The 12397-nt window shown below is 47.6% G+C and overlaps 1 protein-coding gene across 1 annotated transcript in view; it reads left to right on the forward strand.

The window, feature by feature from the left end:
- Positions 1–5955, forward strand: part of EP300 (E1A binding protein p300) — a 65694-nt gene extending 59739 nt beyond the window's left edge. Inside the window, exons 30-32 of the mRNA XM_009321872.1 lie at positions 342–503; positions 954–1235; positions 2550–5955. Of these exons, the coding sequence (XP_009320147.1) occupies positions 342–503; positions 954–1235; positions 2550–4793 (2688 nt within the window). The 3' untranslated portion in view covers positions 4794–5955. The remainder of the gene's footprint in view (positions 1–341; positions 504–953; positions 1236–2549) is intronic.
- The last annotated feature ends 6442 nt before the right edge of the window (positions 5956–12397 follow it).

Here is a 12397-nt window from a genome sequence, read left to right on the forward strand (position 1 = left end):
TTGCATTGAGAATACCTCTGCTGAACATCTTTGTGATTATCCAAGAGGTTCTTCAGTGTTCAACTATAGCAGACAAATGGGCTTCAGTACATAACGTTTCCCTTGCACCTCCTGAGCATTTATGCTTTTAATATTTTTAGAACTATGTATTGCTGATCTTGGTATCTTCTGGAGTGATTCTAACGGAACTAATTTAATGTTTCAGGGGACCCTGGTAAGTGTCTTCAGAGTAAATTATTGTGAAGTGTGTTTTGTCTTGCAGTTATAGAAGATGTGAAAGTAATAAATGCTGATGTGGTGTAACTTAGATATCTGACATAAAATACCTTTAAAATTAATAGGTGAGCAAGGGAGACAGCAAAAATGCCAAAAAGAAGAACAATAAGAAGACAAGTAAGAACAAGAGCAGCTTGAGTCGTGGCAATAAGAAAAAGCCTGGCATGCCCAATGTGTCCAATGACCTCTCCCAAAAGCTGTATGCCACTATGGAGAAGCACAAGGAGGTAAGAGCTGATAGAATGAGAAATATGTATTTTACTTAAGTAGAGAGGTGTACAAAGCTTTGATACTTCAGAGTTGTGCCCTCTAAATTATACGTTTGGCTGGAGAATTGAGTGGCACACCAGACAAGTACCAGTAAGTCTGGGTGCTCTTTGCTGCGAGGGCAGTGGGGATAAATACAACTGTGCTCGTACAGAACTTCCTAACAGTCTAGATTGTCACAACAGTTTCACTGTTACTGTTCAGTCCATTGTTCCTTACCTAATGTTTCTGAAGAAGGTGAATCTGCAGGGCACCCAGAGGTTTGAAATTTCCCAGTCCTTGCAAGCACACCACCCTGGTGCCACATCATTCAAGTGTTAGTTGGTCCTGGAATTGTACACTCCGTGTAATGAAGTTCAGCGACCAAAACGTCTTGATAAGTGCTGGCATTAAGTCTTTTCACTTTTCAGGTCTTCTTTGTCATCCGTCTCATTGCTGGCCCTGCAGCCAACTCCCTGCCCCCCATCGTTGAGCCTGACCCACTCATTCCGTGCGACCTGATGGATGGGCGTGATGCTTTCCTAACCCTTGCTAGAGACAAGCACCTGGAGTTCTCCTCACTACGACGGGCTCAGTGGTCAACCATGTGCATGCTGGTGGAACTGCACACCCAGAGCCAAGACCGCTTTGTTTACACCTGCAACGAGTGCAAGCATCATGTGGAGACCAGATGGCACTGCACTGTTTGTGAGGTATGCTTGGTGAAGTTTTCCCTACTTGTGTCCCTGTATCTCTGTGCCCAGAATGCTCTTTACCTGAACTAATTTCTCAGTACTAACTGATGGAAAAAGATCTGTACAGCTCATCCCCTGGCAGTTCAGAAAGAAAGGAGAGGAAATGTTTTCCATAACAAGCGATTCTATTAATCCGCTACTTGGTGTGATTTTTGTCTTCTACTTTCAAGCTGTGGAGAACTGAAATAGAATTATATTTCCTGTAGTTCATTTAAGGTGCTGCTGCTTAAGCAGTTGGGAACTGTAGCAATTGCTTGAGCTGTAATGGTAGGATCAGCTGACTTTTCTGAAGAGCAATGTATCCTTTCTTCTTCCAGAGTCAGAAGTGTTGTGCTGCAGTACTTCTGTAAATAGGGCTCTCCATTGGTTTACTGGCATAGAGGTTTTGCTTTGCTAGAAGTCAGATTCCTATACTTGGGTGACTCTTCCACTACCCTGTTGTCTCTCTGTAGAATGCTGCAAACAGCATTTTTGTCTTCAGAAGTGTTTGCAATACCAGTGTGTTTGAAGATCAAGTCCAGTGGTCTGGGTCAATGATGAGCCCTCCAGAAGCTGGACTAACCTTGAGTCTGGCTTGTAACTTAATTTTTTAGCCTGCTGGAAGTAAATGACTTGTCTCGGATTCACTTCTGAAAAGCTCTGATTAAAATTTTATGGTCCTATTTCCTCATACATACCAGAAAATAAATTCTAAATTTCCTATAGATTAATGAATCCTGAGGACTTGGATCAATTATTGAGCCTAAACTCTTGCGCTGTTGCTTTCACAGAATGTAAATGCTGTTCTGTTCTTCTGCTCAGTACGCTCTGCTGTTTAACTCGCCCGAAAACTGAAAATGCAGCTTTAATTCTCCTTTCTGTTTTGAAAATTGGTACCTCTCCTGCCACTCTTGCCCTCTTCTTTTGAAGCAGCAGCAGATGGGCAGCTGTTTTTTCCTTGCCTTTTTCTTCTCCATTCTTACCGGAAAAGAAAGGGATTTTTCTGGCCCAGCTGAATAATGTGTGACTTACTAGCTCAGAGCAAACTTGTTTTTCAAGCTATATGTATTTGTGTAGATTTCAGACACCCTTGTGCCCATGCACTTTCCCTGGCTATAACTTGGATTTATTCCTTCTCTCGTACCTCAACATGGTGTGGAAGATTGAATTTTCCCTAGAGCAACAATTTGCCTGGAACAGACTGGGAGTAATTTGTTGAGGTGGCATGACATCATTTATTTATTGTATGGAGTTTCAGGAACACTGATAACTTTTTCTTCGTTGTTTTTCCAGGATTATGACCTGTGCATCACCTGCTATAACACTAAAAACCATGACCACAAGATGGAAAAATTAGGCCTTGGTCTAGATGATGAGAGCAACAACCAGCAGACTGCAACCACCCAGAGCCCTGGTGACTCCCGCCGCCTGAGCATTCAGCGCTGTATCCAGTCTCTGGTCCATGCCTGCCAGTGTCGTAATGCCAACTGCTCACTGCCATCCTGCCAGAAGATGAAACGGGTTGTCCAACACACCAAAGGCTGCAAACGCAAAACCAATGGAGGGTGCCCCATCTGCAAGCAACTCATTGCTCTCTGCTGCTACCATGCAAAGCACTGCCAGGAGAACAAGTGCCCAGTGCCCTTCTGCCTCAACATTAAACACAAGCTCCGTCAACAGCAACTTCAGCACCGCCTGCAACAGGCGCAGATGCTCCGAAGGAGGATGGCAAGTATGCAGCGGACCGGTGTGGTAGGCCAGCAGCAAGGATTACCCTCACCGACGCCAGCCACCCCAACAACTCCAACGGGCCAGCAGCCCCCGACACCGCAAACCCCACAACCCCAGCCTCCGCCCCAGCCTGCCTCGCAGCCTCAACCTGCACCTCCCAACAGTATGCCACCCTACACCATGCCAAGAACTCAGCCCCTCAGCGCTGTGTCCCAGGGCAAGGCAGGTGGCCAGGTGACTCCTCCAACTCCACCCCAGCCACCTCAACCACCAGTTCAGGGTCCTCCTCCAGCAGCAGTGGAAATGGCCATGCAGATCCAGCGGGCAGCAGAGACCCAGCGTCAGATGGCACAGGTTCAGATCTTCCAAAGGCCGATTCAGCACCAGATGCCCCAGATGCCACCTATGGGAATGAACCCTCCACAGTTAGGCAGAGGTCCTGGTGGTCATATAGATCAAGGAATGGGGCCGGCAGGAATCCAGCAGCAGCCACCGTGGGTGCAGGGGGGCTTACCCCAAGCTCAGCTGCAGCCAGGAATGCAGAGGCCATCCATGATGTCAGTAGCCCAGCCAGGTCAGCCAATGAATATGGCACCTCAGCCAGGGATGGGTCAGGTACCTGGCACTGCTCAGCCCAAACAACCACCTCTGCCCCAGGCGGCCTTACAAAACCTACTGCGGACTCTCAGGTCTCCCAGCTCACCCATGCAGCAGCAGCAGGTGCTTAACATCCTTCACTCCAATCCTCAGCTGCTGGCTGCTTTCATCAAGCAGCGGGCTGCCAAGTATGCGGGGTCCCAGAACCCCCAGGGGATGACGGGTCAGCCTGGCATCCCCCAGGGTCAGCCAGGTCTCCAGCCGCAGCAGGCCATGCAAGGGCAGCAAGGAGGGGTGCACCCCAACCCAGCCATGCAGAACATGAATCCCATGCAAGCGGGAGTGCAGAGGCCCAGCATGCCCCAGCAGCAGCCGCAGCAGCCGCCGCAGCAGGCAATGGCTGGGATGAATCCTCAGGCGCAGCAGATGAATATGAATCACTCGGGGATGGCTCCCCAGTTCCGAGACCTCCTGATGAGACGGCACCAGATGATTGAGCAGCAGCGCCACCAGCAGCAACAGCAGCAGCAGGGAGCAGGACCAGCACTGGGGCCGGGGATGGCCAACCACAACCAGTTTCAGCAGCCCCAGGGTGTCGGGTATCCCCAACAGCAGCAGCAGCAGCAACAGCAGCAGCGAATGCAGCATCACATGCAGCAGATGCAGCAAGGAAACATGGGACAAATAAGCCAGCTTCCACAGGCGATGAGTGCAGAGACAGGAGCCAGTTTGCAGCAGGCTTTCCAGCAGAGGCTACTTCAGCAGCAGATGGGGTCCCCAGCTCAGCCCAATCCTATGAGCCCCCAACAGCACATGCTCCCTAATCAGGCCCAGTCCCCGCACCTACAGGGCCAGCAGCTCCCTTCATCGCTCACCAATCAAGTGCGTTCTCCGCAGCCTGTACCCTCACCACGGCCCCAGTCCCAGCCCCCCCATTCCAGCCCGTCCCCTCGGATGCAACCTCAGCCTTCTCCACACCACGTCTCCCCGCAGACCAGCTCCCCACATCCAGGACTGGTAGCTGCCCAGGCTAACCCCATGGATCAAGGGCACTTTGCCAGCCCGGACCAGAGTGCAATGCTTTCCCAGCTTGCTAGCAATCCTGGCATGGCAGGCCTCCATGGTACAAGCGCCACGGAACTGGGGCTCAGCTCCGAGAACTCAGACTTGAATTCAAACCTTTCACAGAGTACACTAGACATACACTAGACACATTGTAGCATTTTGGGAGCAAAAAAAACAATAAAAAAAAAAGAAAAGAAAAAAACTTATTTTCTCAAGACTTTTTGTACTGAAGACAAATTTTTTTGAATCTTTCTTAGCTAAAACAACATTTTTCCCTGGAACACATCTGAACTCTGCAGCAGTAGTTTGTGGTTTTAAAAACAAACCAACAACGAACCTGAGGGACAGTAGAGTACAAAGAATATATTTTTGTTATGGCTGGAATCATAACCAGTCCTTTTTCTTGGTTTTTTTTTTCCTCGTGTGTGTTGGGGAGGTCGGGGGGAGAGGGTGGTCTTTTGGCTCTTCACCAAAGGATGCCCTACTCGTGCCTCCAATAGGTTTTATTTTTTTTTTAAATTAATGAAAATATGTAATATTGATAGTTATTATTTACTGAGGCAGATGGTAAACATTTTCCCTATTCTGGTTTTTCTTCATGTCACTGCAAAAAAACAACAAAAACAAACAAATAACCACAGGAGAACCTTTTCCTAAAACCGGAGGACAAAAGGGGTTAATGTTGCTTTAAAAATACATTACATATATAAATATATATATATAAAAATAAATACCAATCTTTTCCTCTTTGGTTGGAAATATGTCAATTCTTTGAAAAATGTAAAAATATTAAATAACTCAGCCCCCTCCTGAAGTCTACTTTTGTCCTCCAAGAATTTTCTATACAAGAGTCTGAGCTTAAAAAAAAAAACTTCAAGTATTAAAATAATTTGTACATGTAGAGAGAAGACAACATTTTTGCAAATACACAGGGGCAGCTGCCAAATGGATGTAGTATATATATTGTGGTTTCTGTTTTCTTGAAAGAATTTTTTTTGTTATTTTTACATCTAACAAAGGAAAAAAATAAAAAAGAGGGTAAGAAACGATTCCAAGGGGATGATTTTAACCTGAGAAAAAGTCCCTGGGGTTTCTTCTTTATGCTTGCTTTCTCTCTCCCGTGCCCCTTTCCCCACCCTCTTCCACTTTCTGTAAAACTTGAAAATAGAAAGCAAAAAACCCTCAAATGTTGTAAATCATGCAATTAAAGTTGATTACTTATAAATATGAACTTTCGATCACTGTATAGACTGTTAAAAATTGATTTCTTATTACCTATTGTTAAATAAACTGTGTGAGACAGACAGCCTGTTTTTAATGTTTCCCTTCTCTCCCACATGTGTTGCTTGTTCTTAAAATGGTGGGGGTAGCAGAATATATGCTACTTCATTCAAATGTTCGCTATTTAGACGTTGGAGAGCTATTTAATGTATATGACTGTTTTAAAATGCAAATCTCTAATAAGGGACATGGAGTAATAATTAGTCTTCTAAATGGACACTTTTGGTACAACTCTGCATTCGCGTTTGTTCCTGGCATGTATCTTACCAAAGAAACGAGGTCTGACCTCAACAGTTGTGCCAGTCAGCTGTACCCCACCCTGCTCACACAGCCTGGGAGCAGCTGATCTTCAAAGGACCTGTTTTGCATTTTGAAATGAGAACTATTGTTTGGATATGTGATATTAAAAGATCCTATTTCACTTGGAATATATTGTACACCTTTTGGCACCGAAGCGTGAGCATGAGGTAAGCTTGTGTGGATGTCCCATAGACACTGCACCAAGACGGCACGTGGGTGCCCTGTCACCCCGTGTTGCATCTGGTGATCTGCCAGACGTAGGGCCTGTGTGGTCGGTTGCTGTACATTATATATATTTTGGGGATTTCCTGAACAGAAATGCTTCAACTGTGGAGCGCATGTGTAGTAAACCCAGTTGTGTGCTGCCTGTAGCTGTGTGCACATGGAGTTAATCCCATCATATATTAACGTGTTGCATGTTGTGTGCTGGTTGGGCACCATATATGCGGCTGGTCCATTGAGGGCTTCCCAAAATACAGCCTTACTCTGTGTGCGTATCTACAGTGCTGGCTGCCCAGGGAATTACACACCTGGAAGACCTGGATGTGACCAGAGCACATCATCTGCATAACACCAGCTGTGTTGTGAGCATCAGCATATCCACAAATCCCAGGCAAATAACAAATGTGAGCAAGCTGCCCTCAGGAAACTGCCGGTGGATGATGATGGAGGGGGGAAACTGGACAGATGGGAGCCTCAGCCAAGTGCTAAACAAAAGTAATGGTGCATTGTGATGTGGACGGATGTTCAAGGCTGTTAGAATGGGAGAAAATGCTTGATATTTGGGTATAAACACAAGTAGGACAATGAATCTTGTGTATTAAAAAAAAAAAGTGTATTTGATAGCAAGAAGTCTTCAAGATGGTGGAAAGTCCCTGGGAGGTTTAAGGAAAGTAGTCCTGTGCTTTGGTATTCTCCCTTAGGTAATCCTCATACCCATCACCCCTGTGTGACACAGACGAGCTCTGCACCAAGCCCACAGTTGCCTCGTCTGCTTTTGGAGGGACTCCTGTTGACCCACTCTAATGGAGAGCAGGAAACAACAAGCCACACATTGAATGCCAGGGCAGCAGACTGGAATGGTTTTTGCCAATCATAGCAAGCTTTCCTCTTCCTTCACCCCACCCAAGCAAAGCCTAGTTTTACTTTCAGCCTCGGGGCTTCTCAGGCTGGAGTATAAATAAAATTCCTTCTGACCACATACTGGCTAGTGAAGTGTGAAGTGTACCCAGCTTTCTGACTTGCATGCTTTTTGTGCCTCCCAAATTAGAGGCATGAATGAAAGCTGTTTGCTATATGTTAGTACAAAAAATATGCTTTGAATTTGTCCTGGCCTGCATGGGAGCATCTGGTCCGTGCTGAAGTGGGAAAGCCTCGAGACCTTGCAGAGCAGCTTTGATTCAAAGAGCTACAGATCTTCCACCTTTGAATGCCAACATAGTGACTTGCTTAAAAGATGCCATGAGGCATTTTATGTGACGGCACAGCTGCTGCGTCTTTCTTTGTAGATGGTGTCTCTGAGCCAAGTTGAAATGTTTTATTGAAGTGGTGTGGATGATCAAGGGTCTTGAATTTGCATGGGGTTTCTTTCCCTTACAGCCCTCCACCTCTGCTTTCCCTGATTCTACTGGAGAACCAGAACCCACCAGGTGGGGAAATACTATGGCTGACTGGGGAAGTGGTAGGACTTCAGGATGGCAGCAAGATTAGGATGTCATCTGTATTGCTGCAGTGTGCTCTTGCCAATCAGTTGCATCCAAGTTAGAGTAGGTTGTTTCACTTCTTGGACCAGCAAAAAGAACTCGCACCCAATGTTTTAGCAGTCCAAAGATTTATTGTCCAGTGACAATGATGCTAATGCTTATAGTCAAATAGTAGCACAGTTCAATGATGTAAACTTACTAGAATCTACCCCTTCCAATGCCCCTTTGAGTCCTACGGTCAATGACTGAAGTTGCAGGTGGGGAGGGCTTACAGTCACATGGAGGAGTATAACCATGGCTTCTCCCTCAGTCTTGGCGTCATCTGTTTGTAAAAAAAAAAAAAAAATACTCCACACCTTGCTCTTTCCTGGTTCATTGTTCCACATTATGTACAAATTTACTGTTTATGGAGTGTTTTACATGTGTTGCATACTTGTTCTTTGTTACCCCTAAAACTGGTTTTACCCGGTTCCTAGTTACTCTGATGACTTGGCCAATGGTGAATTGCTTATAGCCCTGGGCCTGCAGTACCATTCTGTATGTGTCTGCACTGCTTTTTTTTTTTTCCCCCCAAATTCTAGCATCGTAGATACCCTATTCTACACAGAGCCACTTGTTATTACAGAATCACAGAATCGCTGAGGTGAGCAGGCACCTCTGGAGATCATCTAGTCCACCTCCCTGCTCAATGCAGTGTCACCTAAAGCAGGTTGCATACAGCTGTATCCAGATGAGTATTTCCAGGATGGAGGTGCCCCAGCCTCTCTGTGGATAAAATCCCCCTGAGCCTTCTCTTCTCCAGGCTGAACAGTCCCAGCTTACTGAGTCCCAGACTCAGCCTCCCCTTGTATGACAGATGCTCTAGTCCCCTCATCATATTCCTGGCCCTTTGCTAGACTCTGCTGTGTCCATGTCTCTCTTGTACTGAGAAGCCCGGCACTCCAGGTGTGTCTCAGCAGTGCTGAGGGGGATCACCTTCCTCCACCTGCTGCCAATGCTCTTCCTAATGCAACTGAGGCGGCTGTTGGCTGCCTTTGCTACAAGGGCATGTTGTTGGCATATTCAACTTGCCACCAGGACCCCCAGGCCTTTTTCTGCTGAGCTGCCTTCCAGCATGTGCTGGTGCATGGGGTTGTTCCTCCCAGGTGTAAGACTTTAATTTCCCTTTGTTGAGGTTCTTGTCAGCCCATTCCTTCAGCCTTTCGAGGTCCCTCTGGATGGCAGCACAACTCTTTGGTGTATCTGCCACTCCTCCCAGTTTTGTACCAGCTGTGAACTTCCTGAGGATGTACTCTGCCCCATCATTCAGGTCACTAATGAAGATGATGTTAAATGGTATTGGCCCCAGTACCAATGCCTGAGGTACGTCACTAGTGTCTTGTCTCCACTGGACTTTGCGCCACTGATCCCAACCCTGCAATCCACCTTGCTATCTATTTATCTAACCCATACTTCCTCAGTTTGTGAGGAAGTTGTCAGAGATGGTGTCAAAAGCCTTAATAAATTCAAGGTAAACAATGTTCACTGCTCTCCTCTCATTCACCAAGACAGTCATAGAATCATAGAAGGCTGTAAGGTTGCTTAAGCATGATTTCTCCTTCATAAATCCATGGTGACTACTCCCGTTCACCTTCTTGTCCTAAGTGTGTTTGGAAATGGTTTCTGGGAAGATTTGCTCTGTCACCTTCCCAGGGATTGACTGGCCTGTAGTTCCCGAGATTCTCCTCCTTTGAGAAACGAGTCTCATTCTTCCACTCCTCACCATGACCTTTCAAAGATAATAGACAGTGGCCTTGCAATGACATCAGGCAGCTCTCTCAGCAACTGTCAAGTCCCATGGACTTGAGCATGTCTAGTTTGTTTAAACGTTCTCTAACCTGATTCTACTTCACCGAGAGTGTCTCCCTTGCTCCAGACATTCCCACTGGTCTCAGGGAGCTGGGACTGCTGAAAGCACGGAACTTCAGAGAGGCACCCAGATGTGCTGATTTCCCAGAAAAGTTACGAGAGCTTTCCCCAGTAAGCTGTCCTCCCAGTACGTCCTTGTTTTCATGCATGCACGTGGGCTGGGCCCCCCGTCTGCCATGTATCAAGATCTCTCCTGTCCACATCACACTGCAACCTTTGCTTGCCAAGCTAGTCCATCACTTCCTCACTTGGTTGTCAGTTCTCCTGTCCCTCACCTGTTGTCCCTAGTTTAAAGCTCTTCTCCACAGGTTGGGCAGCCTTTGTCCACTTAGCAAAGATGTTTTTGCCCCCTTGGTTAGGTGGATCCCATCTCTTCATAGCTGTCCTTGATCCTTGAAGAGAGTCCCACAGTCATAAAATGGTCATGAATCCCTATTGACACCAGCTGCACAACCAGTTTTTGACCTGCAGGCTGCACCTGTTCCCCCTCAAGTACTTTCCCCTCACCAGCAGAAGACCACTCAGCCCCCATACTTATGCCCTTTGCATCCAGAGCCATGAAGTCACACTTGATATGCTCCGGGTCTCCCCTGGCAGTATTGTTGATGTCCACATGGAAGAGCAGTGTGGGGGGTAACAGTGTGAGGGCTGGACAAGCCTTGGCAGCCTCTCCATAACATCCCAGATCTGAGAGCCTGGTAAGCAGCACATATCCATAGGAGGGTTGGTAGATGGGGACCTCCGTCCCCTGCAGCAGGGTGTCTCTCACTACCAGCACCCACCACTTCCGTGTGGTGCTGCTGCACAGCTCAGGCTCAGGCAGTTCAGGCGTTTCACTGGACACAGCTCCCAGCCTCACATCTGCTGTGAGGGCACTGAACCGATTCAACTGTTGTCCTGTACATGTGCAGGTGGAGCAGGAGACGTCTTCCTGGTGCCAGAACTCACAAGCTTCCAGCCTTCATCATCATGGGAGTCACTGATTCCCAACCCAATGAGCACTGACTCTGCCTCAGTATCAGCAAAGCTGTATCCTCCCCCAGGAGAGCTCAGCCTGGGTGGAGGCTCTGACATTACATGTCTGCAGGAGACCATGCCACATGGCACGTCACCACCAGTGCTGAGCACGGGGACCCTGACCCCCTCTGTGCACCCCGCTGTGCAAACCCCTGCATCTGTTAGCTGCTCTCCAGGACCTGTGCTCTAGGCCCCGCAGTTATATAGGCTTCTCCTTAATACCTGCTATCTATTAGTTACAATAATATGTACGCATAAATGTCACACCAGATAATTGTACAAAAACTACAGCAACGTTGGTAACAGTCACCTGGTCATTAGACAATTGTTGTAACAGCGAAATGAGCTACAACACAGCTCCTGGCAGGCCAAGACAAGTCCAGACAGAGCCTGACACGGCCCAAGTTACTCACATAGCGCAGAGATTGTAGCCTCTTACAAGCAGTGGCAGCACCACGACAAAGCTGAGGTACACGATGTGACAGTGACAGCCATTCCAGCTTCTGCTTCCTCTTTCCGTGCTTCTTCCAGTGTTTGATATACACTCAGTTCCTCTACAAGAAACACCACCTCCTGTTTCCACGATGGTCTTTTTACACACACCATGTCCTTGATTGTGCTGCTCCCAGTTCCAGCCAAACTCAAGGACTCTGGCCCAGCCTCTCTGGAGAGTCTGGAGCAGGTCCTGTATTGAAAGACAGCAGTGGTCAGAAGTGTCTGCTCCTAATGACTGGTGCTGCCTAAGTGTGTGAAGAGGCCTCCTACCCTTAAAATGAGCTTTTCTTTGAAGAACAGCTATACGTTGCCCTGGCTGGGGAATGTTTGTTTTTACAAACCCTCTTAGCAGCTGCCTTTGTACAATACAACCCTTGGGTAACTGTCAGTTTGCACAAGCAGCCATTTCCTCCATTGGCTTGTCAAAACAGATCACGTGCTATAGATCCCGGCCTAAGACAGAGCCTAGCCTGGCCCCTGAAACAATGGGCTCCATCTGCAGCATCTATGCCTGCATCGGGGTTGAAAAGCCACTGAGCTGCTCCATCAGCCTTGACAGGCATGTTGTGTGCATTGGCATTTGCCTGCCTGACCTCAATCTGGCACTTCGTTTAGAAAAATGGGGGTCTGATGATTTGCTTGAGTTGCCTTAGTTGTACCCCTTTAGAACAGGGTCTTGGTTGTAACTCAGCAGGGACCCTGTGCACGGTGGATGTTTGAAAGGGAAACCTGTTCTGTAACCGGTGCTGTAGGTAGCCGATGGGCAATCAGCCATGGCTCCAGTCTACGCTCCCTGTTGCAGGGAGTGTGATGGATTTAGGGAGGGTGGAGGAATTACTGTTGGCACCATCTCCCATAGCCATCTTTGAAGCCCTTCATAGCTCCTGGTGAAGTTGGCATGGCTCAGACTGTTGTTTTTCCCAGGTGTGCTGGGTGATGGCAGGCTCTGGCATATCTTGGGAGCACAGAGCTATGTGGGATGCAACCATGAGCTCTGTCAGCGGGTGTTTTGCTTCTCCCTGTGCCCCCGCAGTCCCCAGGGCA

Source organism: Pygoscelis adeliae, unplaced genomic scaffold (genome assembly GCF_000699105.1).
Source record: "Pygoscelis adeliae isolate BGI_AS28 unplaced genomic scaffold, ASM69910v1 Scaffold60, whole genome shotgun sequence".
NCBI classification, from domain to species: domain Eukaryota; kingdom Metazoa; phylum Chordata; class Aves; order Sphenisciformes; family Spheniscidae; genus Pygoscelis; species Pygoscelis adeliae.